We start from the raw sequence: 27,980 nt of genomic DNA, 5'->3' as shown, positions 1-27,980 counted from the left end.
CTTTTCCCGAGCCCCGGTTCCAGATCAGTGTCCCAGTTTGTTCCAGGGCAGGTCCCCTTTTCCCGAGCCCCGGTTCCAGATCAGTGTCCCAGTTTGTTCCAGGGCAGGTCCCCTTTTCCCGAGCCCCGGTTCCAGATCAGTGTCCCGGTTTGTTCCAGGGCAGGTCCCCTTTTCCCGAGCCCCAGCCCCCGTGTCCCCGTGCAGCGCGGCCGGCAGTTGTTCCTCCGGGCCGCAGGGGGCGCTGCGGGGAGGGGCGGTGCGGCCCGGGCGGGCGGTGCCGCCGCCGTGTTTACAGCGCCCGCCGCTCCCGCCCCGCCGCCGCTGCCCCTCGGCCCGGCCCGGCCCGGCGGCCGCTCCTCCGCTCTCCGCGTAAATGCGGCGCCGCCGCCCCGCGGCCTGGCCCGGCCATGGACACCAGCGACCTGTTCACCAGCTGCAAGAAGGGCGACGTGAGCCGCGTGCGGTGAGCCGGGCCGGGCCGGGGCGGGGCGGGGAGCGGGTCCCGAGCACCCACCTCTGCCCTTTAACCGCCCCGGTCACCGGGGCCAGCGGGGCCGGGCCTGTCGGGGCGGCCTGGCCTCCCCGGGGCGTGTTTACCTGAAGCTCGTCCCGGCCTCCGAGGGCGGCGCTCGCAGCGTTGGGGCTCCCCGGGGCGGCCGGGGTGCAGACAGGGCAGTTTGTTTCTCGTACATAAACGCAGCTGGTTTACGCCCCGAGGAGCTGGGTGTGCACCTGATCTTTGCCGGGGTGCACCTGGTCTTTGCCGGGGTGCTTAGGTTCGGGTGAGGTGTGCCTGGTTCCGGCAGGTGTCCGGGTGTCAGACGGTCACTGCATGCTCCTGGGTGTGGATGCTGCTTGTGCCCAATGTCCTTGCACAAGGCTTCTCTCCCGCTGCTCTTTCTTTACCGGTGGAAATGGTATTTGCTTTGGTAGGAAGCTGGATCCCTGGGTCGGAATCGTCATGGAAATGCTTAGACATCTTGGGCTGTAGACTGTGGGAGTGTCTGTGAGAAATACGGGGATACTAAAATTTCAGGTCAAGTTTCCTTGTTCATCTCAAAGCAGCACAGCTTAACTGCAGTGAGGCAAATGGGCTTGTTGTCTGCAGGGTAACTACAAGGTCCAGGGTTTACGACAGGCTCTTCTCCTGTATCTCATGGTTTTAATCTCAAACTGTTCTTCACCCTGTTATCCTACTTGATTCTTCCATCTCTTAATGTGTGATATGCCAGATAATCCAGGCAACCTCTGTTGCAAGGTGCTTGCTAGTGAAGGGGAAGTGTGCAGACAGATAAGGCCTGGGGAACATTGTTATCTCTTGTGATTGTGTTAGATTAAATCATTCCAAGCAGTAAATTGCAGGTTTACTGTAGAAGCAGGAATCTGAGGGGATGGCCTTACAGAGGTTTAAGATGACCCGTATAGAAGTAATGGTGGAGAAATGAGAGTCTGAGAGTGCTGTTGGAGCAGGGGGGACAAATTGACCACGTGGAACTGAGTAGAAAGGAGCTGAGTTGCTTGGTGTGTTGAATGTGATCAGAGCAACCTGAAGTTGGAGACATCAAAGGTGAAGGGAGTGAAAGAGAGGGCTCATGTGGTGGGTAATAAAAAACCAAAACTTGAGCCAGGCTGTGCAGGAGATTTGTCTGCAAGGCAAAGCACAGCTTTTAGAGCTGTCAAAGAGGGAATGTTGGCAGCATTGGGTTTAGCCTAAACGTGCAAGACAAGGAAGTGGCAGGATTTAAGAATGGTCTGAAGTGACGCTGATGTTACTTTTGTCAGGAAAAGCCATGAGCAGGATGGGAGTCCAGCCTTGGCCTCGTAAAATTGGCCACTTATTTGTAAGCATCCAGACTGGGAGCATTGTTGGGGAATCTGAAGGTACCGCAGAAGTACTCAGGCTTTTTTTGAGATTACTGCCCTGTTAGAGATGCGTTTGATTACCCTCTTTCCCCATGTGCACCAGTTAAAATTGAAGGGAGCTGCCAGGCCATTCTCTAGAACACCATTCTTTGGGTGAAGATTTGGCCGATGCCCCTTCAGCCGCAGCTGACAGCTCCCCAAGTCCAATGCAAGATCCTGTCATACCTTTGGGAGTTACTCCGTGAACTTGAAGTTACATCTTCTGAAAGAGGCAAATGTGACTGAGTGAGTAGCTGCATGAAGTTATAACTTTGCTCTCTCCCTTTTCTTCCAGATACCTTCTTGAACAGCGAGATGTGGAAATTAATGTCCGTGATAAGTGGGACAGTACACCCCTGTGAGTGCTGCAGCCTGAAGCACTGGCTGGGCGGGGGGTAGGGCCTTCAGAGCTCCTTTACTCTCTCTGTATCGGCAGCCATGAGCACTGTTACAGAATGTCTCAGGTTCTGCTTTTTTGGAGCTTTGGCTACATAGTTCTGCTTCTCTTCCCTGTGGGTGCTGTGCTAAATGTGTCTTTGTTTCTCCATTTGATTTGGGCTTGCTGTAGTGATGGTCAGAAGCGTGGTTTGGCGACCAAATTACCTGGATTAAGCACTCTGCTCTTGGCTAGATTAGGCTTTTCCCCCACCAAAGGCTATGGCATTCTAGCATGTCTTTTTGGGTGAAAGCTTGGCCTGATAAAATGCCAGGAGGCTGTGAGATCACAGTCTGTCTGGCAGTAGATAATGAGCAATCCCCCTGGAGGTGCTGAGGGATGTGCTGTGAGCTAAAGTACGTTTAGACATCTGCCATGTGTTTAGAGTACAAAACAACTTCCCAAAGTAATGGTAGACTAACATTTGGCTGCTGCAATGCACATTACAGGATTCTCCTAGTTTCTAAGACAATTTGGGTCCTTATGAAAGAGAATCGTGAAAGGCTTGGACTGTGAAAGAGAAAACAAAACTCATTAAAGTAAAACTTCAGTGGGGGGTGGATTTGCTGTACATCCAGTGCGGGTGCTGTTCCCTCCTTGGCATAGTGTGCAGCAGTCGGACTGACAACAGAAGGAGCATGGAGTGTTTTTGAGAATTCAGTGGATTGCTGAGTGCCCATGAAATGATCTCCATTAAAATGAGGATGGATTTGGCAGCTGGTAGTGCAACAGAAAATGCTTAACCCAGACTGGGACCTTGAGATCTCCTTGCAGTGTCTAGGATTGCTGGGAACAGATCCTGCTTAGTCTGTTGCTGGCTTCTGTGCTGTTTGGTAGCGATTCCTCACTCCTATGAGGAGTTGTCTTCTAAGCTTCTCAGGGATGCTCAGTACTGTGATCTGTGTGTGGTGATGTGCCAAAACACTGAATTTTGTTTCCTACTGCATCTCTAATTTTCTTTCTCTCATTCTTGTCAGGTATTACGCCTGTCTGTGTGGACATGAGGAGCTTGTACGTTATCTTCTAGCCAATGGTGAGCAGAAGTGTCCTGATGTGGGTGCAGTGTCTTTCTCTGGTCCATGGGATTGTATGTCCTTCTAGCTGTCCCTTGTGGAAACTTCTTCTGTTACAACCAACTATCTGATCAGCGATCTCAGGCTACAGAGGGAGCCCTGCACACACCTTCATGGTCTATCTTGCAGGTCATTTGCTGCATGAATTTGCCTCTTGAAATTGCTTGAAATTTCTCTGCTTGAAGTCTTGAAAATGCACAGAAAGGGAAGCTGTCTGTGATGGCTCAAGGCAGCATGACTTTCTGAGATCACAGCTGATATTTTGTGAAGGTGCAATGGTGTTGGGAATATGCTCTAAGAGTTGTATTTCATAGGAAGAATTGTCTGTGTAAAACTTTCTTGTACTCTGCTGATAGCCTGGCTTTGTAAGCAGGACTTAATTGTGAAATGCAAGGGATTTTGCCAATTTCAGACAAAGCAAGACCAATTGCCTGCCCATTTGGTTCTCAGCACCCAAATTCTCCTACGTACTGGTAGTGTTTTGCCAAAGGAACCAGAGTGCAGAGTCACATCTCAAAAGGTCTGGTTTTCTGCTGCATTCACAGCATCTTAATCAACCACTTGTGTAATTCTAAATAGGAAAATGCAAATGCCCTCCAAATCTCTAGCAGGTTCTAATCTGAAGAGGCATCTTCTGTCTTCTACAAAGCAGAAACACTTCTTAGGAGGAATTCTTAACAGTCCAAGAAAAGATTGCACTCTTTGTACAGTGAGATTTGTCTTCCCAGAACACTGCTGGAGCCATGCTGAGAGGCTTTTTACACGGGTTGGGTTAAACAAGTCATGACTTCCTCAGAAAGGGGTTTGTCTGTGGGAGAGCAGCTTTGGATTGTACACACGTGAGGGAAGCTCAGTTTTTGTCAATATGCTCGTCAGCAGAGGGGACGCAGTGAAACATGTCAGCAGCCAGAAGTCACGCTCGTTCAGTGACCATATGGGGACACTGGAGAAGGATCTCACTCTGCCTGCTGGCCTGTGCCTGTGGTTGTTTAACAGGAGCAAAGTGTGAGGCAAACACTTTTGATGGAGAGCGTTGTTTGTACGGAGCTCTGAGTGATGCCATCCGCCGGCTGCTGAAGGAGTACAAACAGATCACAGCCAAGTGCATGAAGAGGGACTACTATGATGTCTTCCTGCAGCGGTAAGGACATGAGGCATGTGCAGAGCATCCCATCATCCTTCCTGAGCTCTTCTGCATATTCGAGCTCTCTGTTCAGGGCAGCTTTGAAAGGCAGCTGATCAGTACCCTCTCTCATTCCTGGGCATGTAGAGCTTCCTAAGGGATGTTCCTCTGTGACCTAAGGGATGATCTCTAGGTGTGTGTGTGCATAGCCCTCCAGTCAGTTGTGCACAGACTCCAGAGTCAACAGAAAGCTGGTCTTTATAATGCAGAAGCACTAAGCTGTCATCCTTGACTGTCAAACCAAAATCAGATCACTAAAACCACATCAACAATTTAGGGTAGTATGTCAACTGAAATTCAGTTTCAGGACTGAAGGTAATATAGCTTGCAAGATGAAATTTTCAACACTGATAAAATGTTTCTTTTGTGAAACAGAGCACTTTTAGAAGCCTCAAACTGACTCAACAGTGACATTGCCCAGTTCTTTCTTTTTGGTTATTAAAATTTTTTAAGATACTTCTAAAAGTTGCCTGTCCCACATTGTACTAGAGCTTGAGTGGCAGCCTAACTTGCTCAGGAGTAGAGGAATGGTTTCAAGCTTTTCTTCTTGCTGTTTCTCTACCTGATGCTATTACAGACTTGCTGGTTGGTTTGTTTTTTATTTTCCATTGGATTGACTTACAAATGTTAAAACCTTGATGTGCTTTTTTTTTAATCTTTGAAACAGGAGTCCTAGAAAAATCTGACAATCTTCCCAGTACTACAGTGTCCTAATTTCTGAAGCTGTAGGGATAGAGGGGAGGAAGGAAACTTATTTTTCTAAGTAAAATCAGATTCTGTGTTCCAGGGAAGTAGAATTTTGCAGGGTGATTTATTACTGCCCTGGTGACTGTGGCTCAGATGGTTGATCATACATGAAAGCTAAAATGTGCTGGTTTCTGCTTCTCATTCAAGCAGACCTTGTGTTAAAGTTGAAACAAAGGGCAACAGTTGGGAGGCAAAATGTAAAAACCTAGGTTTGGTTTGGGGCAAGACACTTAGAAGGAATGGTGTGCTAGGGGCAGGAAATGGAGATTAGCATTCCAGACTCTGACAACGTCTCTGTGTGTGGCTCCACACCTTTCTATGCACCAGTCCAACTCTGTAGAAGGAGTATGATGCTTGATGTCCACCTGATTCGACCTCTTGAGGATGTTTGTGAGGATATATGTGCAAGGAGTGATGGGCATTAGAAAACACTGCTGATGGTTGCTGTAGACTCTAGAAGTAGCAGTTTTGGTTTTTTCTTTTTGAAGAATGAGGGTATGGGCATGCAGGCATAAACGAGGCTTCCCCTTTGATGTGGTAATTGCCTGCATTTCATGCCTGTCACATCCTTCCTTCTTCTGAGGGTGGGTGACATCAAGTCCTCTCCTATTTGTTACATGGTTAAAGTGCACACACTGACAGTGCCCAGAGAGTGGCGAAGTTGCATCTTATTTTGTAGCAGGGTAGTTCTTTTTGAAAGTGTGTCATTTTGCAGGGAGGTTTTTTGACATCTGAGGATTTAAAAGCAGTATTAGCTTCTGAATATGTGCTTGGGGGCAGCTAGTTCCACTTTAAAATCTGTTCCCAGTGTCCACCTAAGGCAGGAAGATTTCATTCTCCAGCCCCTCTGTTGCACTAACAAAACTTCTTTGAGTTGTGGAAGGGAGTGAGATGTCCCACTCCAGTATGTGAAGTACCAGCCCCATGCTGGCCTTCCTGCTGAGCAGGGAGAGACTGCAATGCCTGCAGGTATTTGTTAATTTAGACCTAATTGTACCATGTTCCCCACTAGCATTACTCCGTTCTTCCCTTTTTCATCCTGCAGTGAGTTTCCCTTCTCTGTGTTCCTCGCAGGTTGCTGGAGCAGGGCTGTCAGAGTGACATTGTTTTCATTGTTCATGGCAAATCCTTCTGTGCCCACCGCTGCATCCTCAGCGCTCGCAGCGCCTACTTTGCGGAGATGTTTGAGACCAAATGGAAGGGGAAAAACATGATAGTGTTGAAGCACCCACTGGTGAGCAAGGCTGTGCTTCCATTCTTTCCTTTCTTTTGCTGTTCCAGCCGGGTGAGGAAAGTGAGTTTGAGGGTTAACTTCCACAGTGAATAGCTCCTGGGGTTCAGAATGACCCTAGTTGAGGAGAAGGGCTTGTGGAGGCACTTTCTGTGGTAAAATTGCATCTTTTTCAGATAACAAAAGGCTGCAGATTGCATACCTTCCCTTTGTTCCCTCTGTCGTGGACTCAAACATATCTTAATTAATTGCAGTAGCACGTAGCTGTTACCATCTGCCAGCTGTGTCACAGCCCCTCTCTAGGATGAGTTGAGTCTGTCTAATTCCTGGTGGACAGGTGGTCTCTGGTGAAGCCATCACCTCCATAATTGGCACTAATTGAGTCCCTTTTATTGCTTTTGCAGCAAGAGCTAAATAGGCTGTAAGTGCATTCCATCCATTTACTACCAATACTCTGGCACACGTTTCTGTAACTTGACCCTGGCAGTGCAAATCCTCTCGTGACAAACGTAATTCCAGTTTCTCAGAACACTGCTCTCCTTTCTCTTTGTACAAGAACATCTTTCCTCTGGAATTGGGAAGATGTGGAAATGTTTATGATCGGTGAAAACCTGGATTTTGCAGAGCCTATATTACAACCATGTTGCTTGAGTTCCTCTACTAGTCACGTCCTGTCCCCTGAGGTACCTGAGGGATTAGTATCAGTTGAAACAGTAAGGAGCTGTGTAAGCCAGGTGAAGTGGCAGCATTAGTTATGTGAAGAGCAAGGAAATCCTGTCCAGTGTGTGAGTTCTTACTTAAGGCTTTGTTTTTTTGCTAGTTCAGGGTCGTGTTTCATACTTACTGTTAAATTCATGGTGATTCCAAATGTAACTTTCTCTTGTTTCACTTTAGATTAACCCAGCAGCCTTTGGTGCTCTTCTGCAGTATCTGTACACAGGTAAATGACCTTCCCCTCTGCTGTTTGTTTACGTGGCTGGTGGGCAACTGACTGTAGCTCTGCACTGGGTGGCACAGGCTTGTACTCAGCAGTGTTTGGGTGCTTGAGTTGCCAACAAATCCTCTCTGCTGGCAGAAAGGCAGAACGTGAGCAATCACCAGCTCTTCCAAGATGTTTGTACCTTTTGCCAGTTGTTGTCCTGCCAGTAATTATACAGTCAATTGAAACCAAAATCAGCTTAGGTTGATTGGTTGGATGGATTTGGAGACTGTATTTTTTACTTAAGGAAGGAAAATCTGTCATCTGGTGTAACAGCCTCCTAAGGTGGTGAAAAGCCAGTTTTCCATGTAGGACGTTTTCAGTTTGGCAGACCTGAGCAGTATGTGCTGAATGCTTTGACTACTTTCTAGTATTTTTACTGAACAGAGTTTGATCCTAAACCTTCTATGAAAATGTCCAGTGTTGTATTGTAGGCATGCTAAATGCTGAACTATTTCAGGCCAGGAGGTGGTGCCAGAAATTAACATTGTCTTCAAGGTTCTTTTCTAATACAGTGTGTTCAGAAATGTCCCTTACCATATTTTCACTGATTGTAAAAGATCCTGGGAAGAAAACTTGTGCCTAAAGTCTGTTCTTACCCAAAGCCGGATAGTCAATGGTGGCAGTCATGCCTGCTGCTGTTGTGCTGCTGTTTTTTGATTTTCTGAGGGAATTTGACAGGTTTTGTATAGCCTGTTTGGTCTTTGGACTTTTAGGGTAAGCTATTAGGGTAAACCCTGGAAAGTGGAAATGTGAATTAAATGCCAAACTGTTACTGGTTTGTGGTGGGCGCTGGTGGAATACCATGTCTTAGCTTCTGGGACTGAGTTGTAAGTGGATGCTGAAAAGTGAGGCAGTGTATCTAATTACTAAATTTGTGCTATCAAGTCTTCAGGCCTTATTTTTTGCCATTTTTATACCTAAATCCTGTGGATTAAGAGAGCTGACTGCATTTCTTCTTGACAGGTCGTCTGGATATTGATGTAGAGTATGTCAGCGATTGCAAGAGGTTGGCCAAGCAGTGTCGGCTGCAGGACCTTATCGATGATTTGGAGACCAAATGTAAAAAAGTCTATGAGTTTGGTAAGCATTTGACTTGCTGTTGTCTGTGCTGTGCCTGTGTACCCTTTCAGGGAGAAACAGGAAAGTGTGATGGTGGATGTTTCATGCTGTCCTTGGGACTTCCAGAAAACGATTCTGTTGTGGAATTTCCATGTTTGCATGACAGTTTTCAGTCATGGCCTTTCTGTAGGGCAGCTGTAGAAGTTTCTGACACATGCATGTTTATAATTTATATTGAATGCTTTCTTTATGGTAGAGCAGCCATGGCAGCAGGACTTTGCTGTGGTTGCCAGACATTCAGTTGAGCATGGTGGAGTATATATTGGGAAGTTGTTTAAATCCCCAGAAAGATAAAATATATACAGTCAGAAGTATTTTTCTGCATTTATCTGACCCCTAACCAAAGTAAAATGTTTGATAACTGGCCCAAAATGGGTGCAGAGGGAGATACAACACTTTTTTTAAACGCAGAGAAGTATTTCTGAAAGCATGTGTATATTAGTAACACATGGATGTGCCAAACCTTAAATTAAGTAATCCTCTATTTAAGGACTTGTTATCCAAATAACTGGTGATCTAATCATGACATAAGCTTATTGTATGAAGACCAGCAGTTGGAATTTATCATTCATCTCCTTAGCTCAAGCTAACGGACATGTGAGGAACAATCAGAACAGCGCGAGTGGTGTTAGTCACGAAGCAGAAAAAAATACCAGATAACAACACCTGCTGAAAAAGGCTGAAAGCTTCTGATTCTCATTCCGTGCTCTGAGTTAACTCCTTTACTTTAATCAAGTTAATTTTGATTTGAGAAGAACCTCCGGTCTGTAGTTTAAAGTCAATAGCATCTTCTTCCGTGCTCTAAGAGGCAGGGGTGTAGCTGTTCCACCTTTTCCTTTTGCATATGAGTTGTGATTTTTCAGCCTCCTGAAGTTGCAGGTCATAATTTATAGAATACTTCTGGCTCAAGAAATTTCTCATCTGCAAATCACATGGAAGATATTACCATGTGCAGGTTTCCCTTTACACATGTGCAGTTGTTTGGTGGGGGGGGTACAAGCTTAGCATGATACAGCTGTTCCCATGTAGACCAGGGTGCAAGTCCTTATTGAAGCTGTGTCACAGGTCTTACGTGTGCTGTGTAAACACAAATATAAACATGGACCTGAAGAGATTAGAAATGCATTTCTTGGTATCTACAAAAACTGTAAGGTATCAGTTTGTATTAAATAAGTGGTGGAAAAGGGGAGTGGTGAATGAATATAAAATAAAAGCTACTCAAAAATCAGGTAACAAAATTTTCTTGTGTCATCTTTTGATATCAGAGTAATTCAGTGAGATGCCAGAGTTCCATTTTTTCCTTTTTATCTTTGTTTCCCAGGGTCTAGCTGAGACATTCCACCGTAATTAATTTAGTTGAAATCTCATATTATATTGTGGAAGGAAAAGAAGGTGCTTAAATCTGTGAACTGCAGAAAAGCGGACTTCTTGGTGGGTTTTCAAATGGAAAATAATGAAATAAAGTTTCAGGTTAGTTGGAAGTTTTAGGTAAAAGCACCATTTGGAAATATAATGGCTCTGGACAAATCATTTAACTTCTGTGTAGTTTGGGGATGGAACAGTTCTTCAATTCTGAGGCCTGACAGAAGACTGTCAGTGGGTGGTTTAAAGTGCTGATGGAAATACTAGTCCTAATTTTTATTTATGACAGGTTGAATTCAAACAAATAGAATGACTGTTTAAAGTTTGTTTCTTAAATCACATGTGGAAGCCAGGAAAACTTGATTCTGCAGAAAGGCATATATGTAAGAGTTATAGAAGTTAAAAAATTGGAGAGGTCTTAGATCACACTGTGTCTGGCACTTCACAAAGCACGTCTGTTTCTTTGAGTGTTTTAGGAATGGACATCTGATTCAGGTCTGCAGAGCAGGGTCATGTATTACATCTGTATTATGAAGTTGAAACCAGAAAACAAGATGAACTCGAGCTTCTGCAGCTCCACTGGATAATTGCAGTGTCTGCAATCTCATTATCCAGAGTTAATCAGTATATAGAAAGCACTTAATATCTTGGCATGCACAGACAGTAGTACAGGAAGAGGATGACCCAGTGCTTTCTGTTGCACCTGAGATATATTTGGGTGTGAATGCTTGCCTGTTTTCCCCTGTGTGTATATTGTGGCTATAACAAGAAAAAAATATTGCAGTGTTTGGAAGAGCTCAAACAATTTGTCCAGATTAAGCCATAATCTTTCCTTTAGAAGTGCATGTATTAGAAAATAAATGTTCTGCAGTTACTTCAGCAAGTTTTAGGGCCAAAAGGGTGAGAGCAAGGTTTGAGATGCTTACCTTTGTAGCAAAGACACTGAATGCGCAGAATCTGTGGTTATAGCTAATTATGCCATTGGGAAGGAGATGCATCTGAGTGTGGCATAATTTTGAAGGTTTTGGGAGTTTGGTGTGGTTTATTTGTGGCTCTCATGTTTTGTGGTACCTTGGCTCAATTTAACCAGAAGACTACACAAAAGTATTGAGCAGGAAGACCAAGGTAGCTGATACATTGGTAGGTGATGTTCAATGCTATATTACTGTGCTAGACTGAGAAGAAACCCTGTCTCAACACTAACCACAGTTTGGTTATTCCCTTCAGCTCCTTGCATTGCTTATGTTCCTTTTTTCAGAAAGCCCTCCATTCGTCTTTCTTGCGTTCCTCTTTCATGGTCCCTGCTGCTTGTTGGCAGCCAGCAGCTTATTCCTATTTCACAACTTTGATTTTTGTTGTCTCTGCTAGGAAAGATTTTTGAGTGATACCAAATGCTGTGCCCTTGGATTTGAGAGATGCAGTGTCTGAATAGATTTGCATCTCAGAAAAATCACTGTTCTTTTGTGTCACTGGGAACGTGCACAGATGCTCTGTGGATCCCAAGAGAAGAACTCTTTGCCTTGACTATTACTTAAAACTTGCTGAGTCCATTAGCACTTACAGAGCCTGACCTGGTGACTGTTACAATAAGTACTACAGAAATACAAATGCCATGAAGAATTTCTAATTGCAAAGTAAGAAATTTCCTTCTTTCATGCTGATGTGTAGGTTATCAGGGCTTTTTGAGAAAATGCACTCAGTCTGGTTTGTGTTAGTGCCAGACCTCCTCTTAGCTTACTTACCCTGGAAGTCATTTATCTGAGGGCAGCATTTCATGCTGATAGGGCAGCCTGTCTCCTTGCTGGTGAGCTTTGTGTGTAGCAATCATGGTACCTGACTGTTTTGTACTGGTAGATTATCCTTCCCTTTCCAGAACTCTTTCTGTGATATGCGGCCAATGGAGAAGTACAGTGATGGCATATTTGAGGAGTGCAGCAGTGATGTGGAGGAGGGGGTGGAGATCTTGTTTTGTGGCACATCGTGGTCTTCTTTCGCCCACGACCCAATGGAGTCATCTGACGGAGCTCATGCAATGCTGTGCAAAATGTCAGGAGAAATGAGGTCTCAAGGTGGCGTGATTCACCTGTGAGGGGTTTTAATGTGGTGAATCATACCTGTCGGAAATTCTTCTGAATGCTTCGGAGTTAACTCTGTCTCTCTGGCTCCCAACAGTGTCCTAAGGCTTCCTCACCACAGCTTTGCATTTTCCAGTGGTGCTTTATCTTTTTTCACGTGCTTCCTTGTATGCCGGGGATTCTTGAATGTCTTACATGCTCCAGTTCTTCCACCAAACCATGCTGGCCTGGGAACAAACCTCAGGTGGTGAGCTGAGGTGGTGGAGCAGGGTAACGAGAAACAAGAAAGGCTGTGCCAGCAGTGGGTCTACTTTGGGCTGCCACTCGTTTGAAGTTAGGGCTGGCTTCTATGAGCTGCACAACTTTGGTCATAGCCAGACCACTAAAGTATGGTCATGTATTTCGTTTTCCCTTTAATGGGCTGTTTTATTGTGTGGGCTGATAAGACAAGATGAGAAGACACATTAGGTCTGAAAAAGGCAAATGAAATTGCTGTCTCTGAAGGGTCTGTTTGAGCTCTTTGATGGTAATGATGCTTAGTTCAGGCACGTGTGGGAATCTGGGTACTTCAGGGTCTTTGTGCTTTAGGGATCTATAGATGGAGAGTAGAGAACAAACTCATACCTGATGAACTTACTGACTAAACGAGAATAAATCCCTTTGTTCCCTGGAGTGAAATCAGGATGACACAGCTGCAATGGGAGCCGGTGAAAGCATGTGGTAGAGCAGAGGCATGGAAGCAGATTAATTTTAAAAACTCCCCGGCATGGGCTTTACCTTAGGTGACCCTGTCAGCTGTCGGGGTGGTTGGGGAAGGCAGTGTGTGAGTGGCTTCTACAGGGATCAGGGCAGCCCGATCCATGGTCCTTAACTGTAATTGATGACGTGGATTCCAAAGAGCAAATTGGGCTTGAAATACGCCTGTGCCAACTTTGTTTCCCATAGTTGATATTCCAGCATAAGGAATTAAGTGGAGGTTTGAGGAGAGACAGCAATGTATGTGTCCCCTTCTAGCCCTGCTCACTGGCTGCACTGAGGGGTGCTGAATGTGTGCGTGCATAGAAGAGTTGTGTGTGTTTTGCAGTAAAAGCTGAACAGCAATAATACTAGTTTTCCTGGCGCGTCTTTTATCTAAATGGGAGAGAATGTTTGTAGAGGAATTCAGGCATCTCTGCTCTGTTTTTTTGCTTCTTCCAGTCTCTTCCAAGCCGGGGACCTGTGTGAAAGTGCTGACGATTGAGCCCACAGGTAACTGCCGGCTGCAGGAAGATCTGGCTCTCCTGGCAGACTGCGCCCTGCCAGCTGAACTGCGGGTAGGGAGCACTTCTACTCCTCATGGGCTCTCTGGGGCTGGGATACCTGCTCGCTTGTGTCCAGTCACATCATTGCTGTACAGACTTCAGTGCTTGCGTGTCTCCTGGTGCTCCAAATGCTGAAAGGCTGTTTTATTGCTTGGAAATGCTGTAAAATTGTGTAATGAGACCATCAGTGCTGTTTTTTTTCCCTTGGGTATTCCCCCCAGCAGGGATCTTGGTAAATAAAACCCTTTCCATGTGGTTGGTGGGGATCTCCCCATTGAATACAATGGGACAAGGCCACCAGTTCTTCTCTTTGCCATCCTTCTTGAGAATTAGAAATGTTGTAGCAGCAGGCTTTGGTACCCAAAGGGATTTATAGGTGAAAGATGGCTTGCTGGGCTTGCTTGCTAGGAACTGACACACTGCAATGGAGAGATGCTTCCAAACTCTGAAGATATTTCCAGCAGAAATGTAAGTCCCTCTGAAGAGAATTTAACTTGACTGGCAATAGATGTACTTTTCCTAACTGTGTCTTGTCCCTCAGAAATAGCCCCCATGTTGATCATGACTATGTTAAAATACCATTGTATTATTAGCTAGGATCACATATGTGGATCTTCCCTCCCATTTTTAGAACAGGATAACTGTTAGTTGTCTTCATTCTTTCTGCATCTGATGTTTTCTGTAATCTCAGCAGATTCATTTTGGTCTTATGTCTGTCCTTTTTTTTTGTCCTCTTTCTTATACCAGCTGCTGTATTTAAGAATGTGGACTCATTTTAGGCGGCTGCTGTGCCCAGAGGTTGTATGACTGAGTGATTTGGTAAAGTTCTATTGCCTTTTCTCTTTCTGTCCCCTGCCAAATAGACCTGCCTGATGCAGAGTGTGTGTGTACATGGATAAGGTTTCTTACCTTAATAAGCCAATGTGTTTTGTGCTGGCTTTTTTCAGGTATATTTCACTATAGAGGGAGGTTTTTTCTCCCTCAAGTTTACAACTACCAGTTCAGAAATCTTTCCTGTGTAACCTGCCTCCTCCAAATAACTGTATGTTTTTTTATGGCTTTCAATATGCCTTTCAGTATGTTTGCAGGCTTTAAAAGGAGATGATACTATAAGTAAGCTTCAGGTTACCTCCCCAGGAATTAAAAAAAGGATCATGGACCCCAAAATAGTGAGATTTACATATATATTAAGTCACTTCACAAATAAAAATAATACTTCCTGTTTGATTGCTTGTTTCCAGACCTTGATGGCATACTCCTCTTAAGCTGTTCTTCTAGAGCTAGAAACACTTTCCTTCTTAATTCTTTCATGTAGAATAGGAGCTGGAAGGAAAGGAGGAGACTTGGAACAATGTCATCATCTGACAGTGCTGTGAATTGTAAGCTGCAGTGTTCTTGCTGTGTTCACAGATTGGAATGAAGGCAGCATTAGAGTTATTACAGCTGTACAAGTGAAGAGGGCATGGACACAAACACCTGCTCACTAGAGAATTTGTGTGCCATGAACAAGTGTGGGTACTTTGTTTAACCCTGATAGATTCTTAAAGATTCCCATTTTTCTCTCCCTAGGTACTTCTTGTTTGGTTTGTTTTTGTTTGTTTGCCAATTATCTCTTATTCTAATGTTTTCAAATCGTTAAAATCTGTGAATTGGGCATCTTTGTTCTGGGACAGGGGCATTGCATATCCTCATTCTTGCAGGGTTTGCCACCATACAAGGAGTAGGATGCAAACTATGTAAGCTAAAATGTCAGGAACAACTGAGCAGTCACTCATAGACATCTGTGTTCTGAAGGGAAATATGCATTATTTTTTTTTTTTCCAGCCTATGCAGAACAAAACAGGTATTTGGCTTCTGGATAAAAGCCAGCATTTCCGGAATTTGGCAAGAAACGTTTTTGAGCTGCTGCATGTCATGTAATGCCATGTTACTTGAAATGGGGATGTATTCAGCTTTCTGTTTCAGTATAAACAAATAATTTGCGTGTGATGTCTTTGATACTTGGATGATGTACGAAACTTTGTGCATTCCAATTTCATGGTTAGTGACATCTTACATGACTATAACAGTAATGAATGTTTGATATCCAATTACAGCTCATTATTATTTTCTAGACTGAGAACTATCTATTCTTTGAAATCTCAAACACATTTATAATTCTAATACCTTGTTTCTCTTTCCTGTTTGTGCTTGAAAGCCTTTTTTCCCCCATTGTTTTATTTTATAAGTGTGGTTGTTGTTTCTGTTTTGTTTTAAAGTAGTAATGGCCAGGATTTGTCCACAACAACTGCTTCCTCAGTTTGTTGCAATAAAATTTAGCAGTGACAGATTTAAGTAAAATACCATGAAAAGCCAGGCAACTGTAAAAAACCATGTGGCTTCCCATTATCTCCCTGGTTCTTCATTTCATGTCTGCCAGGTGACCTCTGAGTTACAGACTCCAGGGCTTCCAGTATATTCCACTGTAGGTACATGGTTTCCTTGTAACTGTTTTTCAGTTACCTTTTAACTGAGATCTTACATTCCAAACCAAGATGAAGTCAGACTTAAAAGGATCAAAGTTTACCATGAAATAAATACTGTTCTTTTCATCTATATTGACATGTGGTGTGGCTGCAAAAGAGAGTCCACTTGCCACTTTGGGGGTAAACCTAGATCTTGTAATGCATAGGAAGAGCAGTTTGAAACAAGTGGATGGGTTCCATCCTGTCTGTCTGCAGCTGTGTACTGTGCTTGTCCATGGCAGTGACTCCTGTGCTTTGCTTTGCCTGTTTGGCAGGGGCAGATTAACTGAAATATTTACAACATGTTTCCAGTTTAGGGTTTTTTCTATCCAATTCACTTGCATCTGGTTGTGATGTGTTAATCTTCTCTTGGATCACCAACCTCTGTATTTTGTGTTGCAATTTATTTACAGTTTTCTTGCTGAGATAATCTGGACGAGGTACAATTTGCTGCCATTGATTTGTTTAGTATGTTTTTGCCTCCAGCAACATTTCCATTTAAGTTCTAATAGGAAATTTGTAGCAGCAAAGATGTGGTCTTCCACATGTGATGGTGGAGAGTGAGAGTACTCAGAGTGTTTCTATATGGTGATTGAGTTACTGTGAATGTGTTTGCACCCTGTAGGCTGGACTGTGTTGTGCTCCCTGGGCAGAATACTTGACTTTGGCAGCTGTGCTTTGCCTGGGCAGAGGCCCATGAAGGAGGTTGTATGAATAGGGGTGGTGGGAGGAATAAGCCAATTTTCTGCAGGAAGATCCTGAAAAGGAGATTAGATTCCTCAAACATGGCAAGGGAGGAGAGTAGAAATAGTAGAGACTTGAAAGGGGAGTAAAAGGGGAAATTCTGCACTGCCGCTTCATGCTGAATAGGAGAAAAAAAGACATGAACCTGCTTTTGTCGTCGGAATTGAAAATAACCTTGTAAACCTGAGCAGCAGAGTGGGGACCAGGCAAGGCTAGAAGCAGGAAATTGAGCCCAGAGGAATTTACAATTCAGGAGACAAACAGACAAATAAAACTCCCGTATCCATTCTAGAGGGATGGACTCATTTTAGAGATTTACCTTTGAACAATGAAAGGAGAGCGAAGAAGGGATGCACATAGGAGATGTGACATTTATCTCAACACATTTATGCCACAGAGTGGCATCTTGCCCAGGTTTGTTTCTAGGTTTGTTTTACCTGTGATGTGCCTGCATATCTGTAGCCTTCAGATTTATGTCAGAATTTGTAGGAGAGAGCATGGAAGCTGTGGGCATAGGGTGGGGAGAACAGCAAGGCAAACAGAGTGGGCACTTGCATCATGATACTGGTGTTTGTAACACATTGCCACATAGTGAGGCTGCGGATCCCCAGACCACGGACCAAAACCTTGAAATATGAGACACAGATCACAGTAAAATAGCAGCCTGGGGAATCTACAAATGGGACAATTTCATCTCATCTTGATGAGGTGGTGCTCTTTGTGTTGCAGCTGTTGCCCTTTGTGTTGCAGCTGTATGAAAAGCAGGTGATAGATCAGGATGAGCACCATTCCTTGAATTGCTGCATCTCTTCTGGAACAGGAGTTGCCCAGTGGAGCAGGACTGCAGGAGAGGGCTGCTGTGGAGAGCCAGCATCACTGCAATAGCCACGTGCATGATTTACATCACTGGGCTTCTCCTGTGATTAGGAATCAGAAGCTGCCAAGTGTTGCTGTGGACAGACAAAGAGCATGGTAGATGGGTCCAGATTGCCATGGTCAGTGGTGACGTGAACTTTTGCCAGCTTGGTGCCTTGCCACATCCAAGAACATGTTTTGTGAGAAACCTCACTGAGTCTGGCTGAGAGCTCCCACCCAGTGTTGCTCCAGTCTGTGTTTTTGTTTAGCTTAGTAGGGAGGAGTAATGTGGCCCCTCAGTAGAGCTGGAAGTCGGGTTGGAGGCAGGTGGGCTGGAAATCGGCAGTCTGCTGTTGTGAGTCTGATCTTTATTGTCAGCCCAGGGTTTTCCTGGGTGCAAATTTGGGATGTAATTTTCCTGGATGAAAGACAGCAGGAATAAACTGCTTATCCTAGGTACTTCTGGGACATGTTTATAGAAAGCCAGAACCAGGGGAAGCTTTTGTTTCCAGAGATTGTCTTGGCTACATGTCTGTGAATATAAACTTTCTTCTTCTTTTTTTGCGTTTTTTTTGGGGTTTTTTTTTTTTTTTTTAATTGAAAACCACTGTATATAGAATAAGGTGAAAGGGAAAATATTTGGAAGTGTCACTTTAAAATAACATGAGGCAAACAGGTTTTGGGGTTTTTTTGGTGTGTGCTGTCATTGTTGGCATGTGGGATTGTATGGAGGTGTGTTGTTAAAATAATTCACTTGAGTATTAATACTGCAACAACACTATCTTTGGCTGCAAATCAAAAATCTAAAATGTGCTCTAGCAGTGTTGCGTTATTCAAGTGAGGCAATAATTGTAGCCAAATCATTTCAAACCGGTGTGTACATGGATGTAATCTATATGTTTTTACATGTACCCAGTAAAAGGCTGGTCCTAAGCTCCAGTATGCTTGCATGAAGTAAACTTCACTTCTGCCTGGTTATCTGCCTTGTTAGATGGCAGAGAAACACTTCCCAGTGGTGTATGGAGAGTCAGGAAATTACTGTGGATGAAGGAGGCAGCTGTACCAGGAATATCTCATATCAGAAGTGCCAGTTCTTCATTTCCTGACATTGGAATCTGTTCAGAGCATCTCTGGTGCTCTGCACTGTGCTGAGGGAATAGAGGGATGGAATTTTCTGGAAAAACATAGGAGTCTGAACCTGGGACCCTGAGCATGTTTAAAGCAGGAATGTTAAAGAAAGGGTTTTCTGGTTTCTCTTCCTAGGTTGGTTTTGGGGAGTTGCCGTTTGACAGCACCGACAACTTCAACAGCTGTCCCGACGTGTGTTTCCGAGTGGAAGATTACAACTTCTTGTGCCATAAGGTATGTGCTTGTGCTGTACTTCCTTCTCCTCCCTTTTTGCCATGGATCTAGTCTACTTGTGTCCTCCACTCCTTCTATGCTGTATACACTCTGCAGAAGCAGCATTGACTCAGCTGGAAAATTGCATTTAAAGCATTTAACAAAGCAGCAAAGCCTGCCTTTCTTGCAGAGGTATGGAGATAAATTTATAAATTCAGCTATAGCATTCACAGCTGCAAAATCTGATGCTGCTGGCTTATGAGTTCAGTGTCTGGAGAGAGGAATGTTTGATTTGCAGATGAACAGCAGTAAGAATGAATCTTGACATCCAAACTCGACTCCAGATCCTGCCCTAGTGCCACGCTAATTTCAAATCTCTTGAGTTTACCATTTGTGTTCGTGGTTCTGAGGGTGGGCATAGATAGAATAAGGTCTAGAAAAATATTGGAGATACAGCTTCAAAATGTAGGGAAAATCAAAGTTACAGAGTCTGAACTTCTGAAATATCTTCTAGCTGCTTTGACAGCTGGTTGGTAGTGCCCTTTGGTTTGGTGCAGTGAGCAAGATGTCAGTGTTTTGGTTTTTCATTCCTCTTCAGGCATTTTTCTGTGGTCGCAGTGATTATTTCAAAGCCCTTCTTGAAGATCATTTCAGTGAGAGTGAGGAGCTACAGACACAGCCCAGCATCCCTGTGTTGACTCTGCACAACATCTCAGAAGACATCTTCATCCGGATCCTCTACTACATCTACAGTGATGATACAGAGGTGAGCCCAGCCATTGGTCCTTCCTTCAGTGCTGGTGAGCTCTGAGGTGTTTTCAGCAGTATTTTTCTAAATCAGGAGCAGGGTGTGTATGTATATTGTTAAATTTCACTGACCTACTCTGCTACTTCACTTTTGTCTCAGGTATCCACATACTGGGATGTGCTGTTAGCCAGGCGGGGTTGTAGTTCATGTGTGTGCATGATGCTCAGGAAAAAAAATCCCTAGTTTTTTATTCCACAATAAAAATCTGGAAATTAGGTTGCATGCTGTTTGTTGACACGATAAATACATGGCTTTGCAGCTTTCCCTCTTGGGCTCTGTGGAAAGATAAGGGAAGGATCTGCCAGTAGATGGCAGATTGAACACATTTGGGGATCTGGACAGGTTGAGAGATTCTGCTTATTTACTCTTGGCATCATAGCCTACTTTTCCATTTGTAGCAAGTTATTATTTCCACTGTTATTTATTACTGGAGTGGGCAAAGGTTCCACTGGGAGACCAGTGTCTTGCTGTGCTCACTATCGCAAGCAGTAACAAAAAAGCCCTAACCCACTTAGTTTTCAGCCTAATGGAAGATGCAATATATCCCAGTGTTTAATTAGCTTCCTGCTTTGGTTTTGTGGCAAATGCTTTCAGCAGGTCTCACTGCAAGATCACAGAACACATGCTGGCATCAGGGTGGTGACTGGAGATGCCGCTGCACCTGCCAGTGTCACTTCCCTCAAGTGGTGTTTGTGCTCTGGGTTAGGTGCCGCAGACAGAGAGTGCACACAGCTCTGACCTTGTTTCTGCTGATCTGTTCACCTGCAGGTAGCAGTGAGGAGAAATGTGTTTGGCAGGCTGCAAGGGCAGGATTGCTACTGGTATACCAGGGAACTGATCCTTCACTTGCCTGCACTCTTCCTCAGCCACTTGCTGAAAGGGCAGGCAGTGAGGGAAAGAAGCTGCTTGAAGATCCTCCTGACCTTGTTCCCGTGCACTGCAGGCTGACCTTGTTCCCTTTGCACTTCTCCAGTCTGCCTGCCCTCCTCATGATGACTCACAGGAAGGATGTTTCCCAGGCAGCTATTCCTTTCCAAGGGATGCCTCAGCTGCTCTGTCTGGGCTTGGGACAGGAGGACAGACCTACAACAGTGTGTAGGAGTTACAAGGATCTTACTGATATGTTTCATATACATAATGGTGCGTAGCTTGGGTTTCAAACTGAGCGGCCAACATGTGAGCTTCTGCAGGGAGTTCACTTGTCATGAGAAACTACCAGAAAAAATGGTTGGGAAAACAGGAATATAGCTCAGGTTCCACATTTACATGTGGAGTGTTCTCCCTGTCCTGTGTTTCTCCAGCCAATTCTCTCAATTCCATGTTTTTCTTTGCAAAGGATTTATGGTGTCTCTCTGCCATGCAGTAGTGACAGTGTTTGAGTTAGGGGGAAGAGTGTGTGCAGAGGACATAAAGGGTTCCAGGCACAAAGGCAAGTTGCTGATCAGAATACTTGTGTAGGCTCGAGGGCAGTTCTTGGAGGAACATTTGCCAGTGTGTCCTTGATAAAGCAGTCAGGAGCTGCAGCCATCAATACTACTGGCTCGAACACCTCCAACTCCTGAGTTTTCCACAGCTTATGAAGGGGCAAAGCAGCACTTGATTAATAACCCCAAGAGCTTTGTTACATCATGTGCATACATAGCCCTCGTGGCATGACTCTCCTACATCTTGCATACTTCTGCCCAGCTGCTGCTGGGTGTTACACAGCTGGGTCTCTTGCTGGGAACTGTCTCTCCAAACACAGGTGCAGACAGCTGTGGGGGAAGAAAAAAATCAGCTGTTTGCTGTTGTCAGAGCGAACAACCACACGTATAGATGTGCACAGCAGTGTGTTTGCTGCTCACTAGTTATCAGGAGAGTGGGCCAGGCTGCACCAGTTACCATTTCTCCATCCAGATCAGCTGCTTCATCTCTAAGTGCAAGGGCCCTCGCCTCCTCCACAGCCAGGGCACGCAGTGTCCTGCAGATCCACTGTTACAACGGATGTGGGTAACTGAGCTCTTTGCAATTCACATGTGCAGGAACAGAGAGACTCTAGTTCCAGGTTAGTGACGCAGATGGCTGACAAAAATAGGATTTGCCCAGCCAAGGGGAAGAGGCTGAGTGAAGCTGGAGGTGGTGTCTCCAACTTTATATACAGGGTTTTTTTATCCTCAGATCACTTGCAAGTAACCAAGAGGGAAATGGGAACAGGGTTCTCTTGCTCAAGAGCCCAAAGATGTTAAAGGCCCTTCACAACAGTTTTAAGTTTGAGCATCTGGTTCATTAATTGAGTCCATTTTGAATGCATGTTGGAGCTCCACTAGTATTTGATGTGCAAAATACATACTTACCCAGTTGGGCCTCACCTACAGTTTATTTTGTGTTCAATTTTCTGTCCTTGAGTGTACCCCCCATGCCAGGGAGGTTGTGCTGGCACTTAAGAGAATTTTGCATATTTTTCACATAAGGTGAATCCAGCAGTATAAAATGGGAGAAAAATGTGGGGACAGGGTTCTCTGTCCTGCCAGCCTCTTCTGGTTGTCTCTTGGAAGTATATCTGGTAAAAGTGACCTGCCACTGTCACACTGAACATTTTTTAGCAGCCAGGTGCACTTGGGTGTTTCAGCACTGCCCTGCGATTAGCTAGAGGGGTTACCTGCAGCATGAGAAACTCCCTGCTGCACTTTAAATTCCTCTGTGATAACTGAATGGGAGACCCAGCCTGTAAGACAGAGCTGCTGTCTCTCCATAGTCAGCACTTGCCCAGTAATGGGCCAAGCAGCACATTAGTTTGCCAGCAACAAGCAGCATGCTTACAACTGGGCAGTAACTCCCCTCTGCACTGCCAGCTGTCTCCAGAGAACGCCTACGACGTGCTGTGTGTGGCAGACATGTACCTGCTGCCCGGGCTCAAGCGCCTCTGTGGCAGGACCCTGGCGCAGATCCTCGATGAGGACAACATCATCAGCATCTGGAGGATTGCAAAGCTGTTCCAGCTGACCCGACTGGAGGACCAGTGCACAGAGTACATGGCCAAGATCATCGAGAAGGTACCAAAACACTCCCCATGGCAGTGACCACATATGCCCCCATATCTGAGCCGTGGAGGCAACAGATTGAATGGTTGTACTTTGGTCTGTAGTTAATGGTTGTCCATTCTGGATTATCTCTTCTCGTTAGAAAATGAGCAGCAGTTAAGTAGCAAAGCACATGGTGACTTAGGACAGAGGAGGGGGAGTGTGGCAGTACCTGATGTCATCACAATAAGACAGAGTTTGGTCCTTGGCTAACACATCCCTGTGGAATGTGGGGGTGAAAAAGTTGCCCAAAAAGCTTTGCAAGTACCAGGGGCAGGTGATTTCCACTGAACTATCAGCTGCTGTGCCCAAGTAGCCACGTTGCCTGAGTACACCAGCTGCAGCCTGGAGAAGCCAAAGGGGTGTCTAGCGGGGAGCTCTGTGCAGGAAATGTATTTCTGTGTTTTCTGGGGGAAATTCTTCCTGGCATAATGCTCTAGATAGAAGAAATCAATGTGACCTCTAGTCTCCTTCAGGATGACAAATCAAATAGCAGGGGTTTGCTCAGTGGATAATTTGCTGTCCAACAGCAAGAAGTAATGAATTTAACACAGAAGTTTACCTTATGGGGCTCAATTTAAGTGTTATCCTGAGTGATTATAGCTTAATCTCAGGACTCTTGGAGAAAGTTGCCATAAGGAAGGATAAGCTAGAACCTATGAAGGGTTTTTATGCTGAGTCAGATCTTTATAAAGAGCTTGTGCAGTTCACATGGGAATGTAACATTTTCACCTGCAGCTTGAAAGGTGTGAAATTACTTTTGGCACAAGGAAACAATGAAGGAAATGGTTTTGGGGCTGTTACTTTGTTCAGTGTATAGCTTGGGAATGACAGACACATCAGCATGTACCCGGATTCTGGGTTCTGAAAAAGGATTTAAAAGATGCTGAATATCCCAAGTAGTGGTCAAGATAGGGCTTTGCGCTTGTGTTCCCCATTCTCTAGCTTGAGTGGGAGTCCTTGAACCCAGCATTGGCAGTGTGTCTTCTTAAGGATGTTGGCACAGACAGAGCCACCCCAGCTGATGTTCAGACATCAGTGGTTGCCAGCATCCTGTGGAGATGCGCTGATGGCAGCGGGGAGAGATTTTTGGCAGTGTGGTAGCAGAGCAGAGCTCAGCAACCTGCTGTGCCCAGGCACAGCTCAGTAGCATAGACAGATGGAAACTGCCTCTCACCCCTCAGCTCACCACACGTTCCTGGGGAACCTGATGCAGAATCATTCATGGGTGACCCAATTCTGTCAGGGTAAGTGGAGAGCAGAGCAGCTGCCTTGCTGGTGGTGGGGCTGAGTCAAGGGAGGATAGTCATTTGTGGCTCCCAGTCCTGAAATGGGCAAAAGCACCCACTGGCTTCTCTGCTAGAAGACATTGCCCAAAAGTGTCTGGCAACATCTCCTGGTTCCTGCTGGGGAGCCTTTTTTGGGGTAGTATTGTGTATGTGCATGTGCCCCAATACCAGAACCAGGGATGCTTAGTTAAAGGGTGTTACAGGGCAGTGTTGGAGGTGCAAGACTGCCAACAGTTGAGACTGTTTATTGTTGGAGTATTCCTGCTCCTTTGGATGGATGGCAGGATGCATGTCCAAGTGTAGGAGGATTTGGGTCTCTGTGTACCCTAGCTTTCCTTTCTTTTCTGTGGGATCCTTTAACAGTGTCCGAGACCATTATCCCAACCCTTTGCATATCTTTGCCTGTCTTGTTGTCTTCCTGATGGTTCTCTTGTCCTCCTGGTGCAGCTGGTGGAGTTGGAGGAGTTTGCGGCTGCTGTGAAGGAGAACGCGGAGGCTGTGGAGGAGCGGCAGGAGACTGACTCCATCCCTCTGGTTGATGACATCCGCTTCCACATCACCAGCAACGTGCAGACTTACAGTGCCATTGAGGAAGCCAACCAGAAACTTGAAGCTCTAGAAAACCTCCTGGCCAGTATAGGGCTCGAGTGCTGATGTGTGCAAACCCTGCCTGTCATATGCAGCTTGCACAGCCCCTTGCTGTGTTGGCTCGGAGTGCAAGAACATCTGAGTCTGAATGTCATGCTTCCCATTCTTTGTCCTCCTTCCCATCCACCTTCAGGCATGGTTTCCTTTTAATTTATTTGTGTCTGGACATTTGCATTTCTGGTTTGTGTTTGGTTTTCCTTTGTTTTTTTTTGTTTCTCCTTTCAGAAGTAGCTCCCAAAGCTCAGCCTAAATCAGTAGCTACTCCTTTGTACAATATACTGCAGAGAGGAGACTGTGAGCTGTTTGGAATGGTGAGGGAGGTGTTCTGGGGACTTCCTACTGCCTGGGGTTAGAACACATCCTGTTCTGTGGTTCAATAACACACTTCCTAAACTGGCTCATGCTAGAATATTTGTTGAATTACCACCAGCAGAGGAAGAAAACTGGGTTAAAGTCTTAATAAGTATATGGGAAAGGTGATCAGCACTGTCACTGTCAGCTTTATAAGACTGGCAGAACTGGGCAGTGCTTCCCTAATGGGGACAGAGAGGCACTTGGCTATGTGGAAGGCACTGTCTTCACCTGCTATTTTAGTACCTAGATTGGAAAAAAAAACAAACAAAAAAATTATTTCCAGGTCTTCCCTAGCTTTTCATTGCTTCGAAGTGCTCAGAATTTAGGAGCTTTGCTTTCTGAACAAGCATCTTTGGGAATACAGTAGAGACCAGAATCCTTGCATTCTTAGAAGGTGGCAGCTTTTATTGCACAAAAGAAGGGAGAGCAGCCCTTTTTAAGAGATTCTTGAACACCTTCTTCTTGGAAACAGCACTTTTCCCTTTATTTTTATCCATTGTGGTAGGGCAAGGCTGACTTGCTGGTGGGTCCGGGAAGAGGGGTCACTGGAAATCTTTTTTTGAAAGGAATGGGGCCTTTTGGGTCTCCCACAGGGCTGCTGTCCCGCTCTATGACCTTCTGTCTGCTCAGCCTTGAGCCTTGTAGCTTCATTGTTCTCCAGGAAATTCACTGTTTATATTAATGAATGTTTTTGAATCTGTGTTCTGCAGTAAGTCATGTTATCTCATGTTGTCTGCCTGGATTCTTAATGAGGGTAATAGTGTTCTTCTCCTTGGCACTAATCAGCGGGTGATAACCCTGCATAAAGCTTGCCTTGCCAAATAGGCTGCCCTTGGAGCTGTCCATCTCTGGAATGGTGTGTTGGGGGAGTCTTGGGTCTCCAGGGTGCAGGCTGGGTATACTTTCCCATGCTGTGCTCTGGGAGGGAGAAGAGGCATTGAGTGAAGCACATGGTGATCCTGCACAGGTACTGGGCTGCCAAGACCACCTTTTACAATCATTTTGGTCACTTCCTGAGGCAAGAGCTTGAAATATCCTGTGCCAGATGTGCTTTTATTATGTGATGTGGAAACTGGGCAAGGATCCTCTCCCTGCAGCTTCAGGGTGTTGTTTTCTGTAGTGGTGGTGGTGCCTCTCATTGCTAAAGAGTTTGGAGATCTGGGGTTTGGCAGGGACTTGTTTCAGGTGTGGATATATTGGGTGGATGGGTTTTTCTTCCTTGCTGATCTCACCAGGTGAAAGACTGATTCCCTACAGCAGGTGAGAACTGCAGCCTCACTGCCTGTACCTCTCCTGCACTGAAGCTGTTGGCAGGTACATGGACAGGCTCTGGGCACCACCTGCACTAAGCAGGCTGCACTCAGTTGTGAGGAGGGGTCTCTGGCTTTGGCCACTGTGCTTGGGGAAAGCCAGACTTTGGCAAAATCATGTGTCAGCATTGAGTTGCACTTAACCGAAGCTGGGGATAAATCTGGGGTGGGGGGGAACAGGGATGAGGTTCATTGATATAATTGAACCCCAGATGCTTGTGCTTTTTGTCATGTGTGTTTAAGTGGTATCTCTTGCAGATCAAGTCTCTGGGGCAGGAAATGATGTGGCAGGGCTATTCAAGCACCATGTGCTTCAATTCTGTTTGAAAACCCTTGTGAAGAAGTGCAAGGAGTTGTTGTGGTTTGTTTTCTGCAGTCATATTAGGGTTAGGGTGGAGGATGTGTCCCTCCACAGAAGTATGTTGCTTCATGGAATCAAGAAGCAGCAGGAGTGTGCTTCTGTTTGGGACAGTGACATGGAGAGGAGCTGTGCATTTCTTGTGTGATTTGTGGAATGTCCATCTCTACCTCAGTGTGTCTTTGACAGGAGCACCAAAGAGCCCAGCACAACTGGTGAAGGTATCTACATGAACTTGGGGAGGGTGAAGGGCTATCAAGGAAGCTTTAATATGAAGTCCCATATATTTTGGGGAAAGAAGGGTGAAAGGAGAACTGCTTGCTTTCTTGCTGAGTGGAGTGTCAGGCTCACAAAAATCTGCTACAGAGACCAGCAGCTTAACCCAGCTGGTTCAGTTCCCCTATGTTTCTCCTCAGTATATGGCTGAAGATAACACTGAACATAAGCAGGATGTTTAGTTTATCACATCTCTTGTCCTCCTCCAGCAGAAATTCCGCTTCTGACATCTTAGCAGTTGGCTTTCCACAGCAGTGGTTGTGACAGCCCACAAGGCTTGCACAGAGTCACCAAAGAACAGGACGTGGCCTTTGCCTTCTGCTTGTACTGAGCAAGATGCAGAAGTGGGATTATCAAGGAATGTGCTAATGCTTTTCTCTGCAGATGCCTCAGCTGCTAAAGCAAATGGATACTGGCAGTGGGCAAAGCAGGAGGAAGGCAGAGGAGGAGCAGCAGTGCTAGGAAGCATTTTCCATATGGCTGCTCTTGAATAATTCCATTCCTGCATCCTTAAGTGTGGGGCAAGTGAGGCTGCAGTTGTACATGTGGGAGAAAAGGTCAGCATGGCCTTTTGATCTGCCTCCCCAGCAGTGCAAGTCCACGTGGGCTTCCAAGCAAATGCCTCATCTGTCTAGTGGTCACATCTGTGAGGCCTGTCAGATTGTCCAATTACTTGGGATCCTTTAACTCCCCCCATGCCTTTTGGCAAAATAGGGCTATCTAAAAGCATGCGTAAGCAGATGGTCAGCATGCAGGCAAGCTCTCTAATTAAGATGAGCCAGGACAAAACTTAGATTTGAATTCACTTCATTCTTGCTGCAAATAATTTTATCACAAAATAAAAACCTTCTGATTGTTCTTCTGTTGCCAGTGTCCTTTCTGTGTTTTGTTGCCTCTGTCCTTTTTATTTACTACTAGCCACTTGCTGAATCAAGAAGATTGTAAAATTTACTAGAGCGACATTATATTTAAGAAGAAATGTGTAAGCATGTGTGCAGCAATAAAATAGTCTATTTCACTATA

At 45.2% G+C, this 27,980-nt stretch overlaps 1 protein-coding gene across 1 annotated transcript; it reads left to right on the top strand.

Moving 5' to 3' along the window:
• Window positions 1-284: 284 nt before the first annotated feature.
• On the top strand, window positions 285-27,980 carry ABTB1 (ankyrin repeat and BTB domain containing 1). Its single transcript, XM_066195186.1, has 12 exons — window positions 285-463; window positions 2,198-2,260; window positions 3,316-3,371; window positions 4,408-4,552; window positions 6,416-6,575; window positions 7,467-7,512; window positions 8,518-8,634; window positions 13,308-13,423; window positions 18,778-18,876; window positions 19,454-19,621; window positions 22,495-22,695; window positions 24,459-27,980. Exons 1-12 carry the CDS (start codon window positions 408-410, stop codon window positions 24,663-24,665), a joined length of 1,434 nt encoding a protein of 477 aa, XP_066051283.1. The 5' UTR covers window positions 285-407; the 3' UTR covers window positions 24,666-27,980.

This window comes from Chamaea fasciata, unplaced genomic scaffold, assembly GCF_029207755.1.
Source record: "Chamaea fasciata isolate MVZ Bird 193981 ecotype frontalis unplaced genomic scaffold, bChaFas1.0.hap1 SCAF_13, whole genome shotgun sequence".
Classification (NCBI taxonomy): Eukaryota; Metazoa; Chordata; class Aves; order Passeriformes; family Sylviidae; genus Chamaea; species Chamaea fasciata.
Note: the sequence above shows the minus strand (reverse complement) of the source record. Positions and strands in the feature narration are given on the sequence as shown.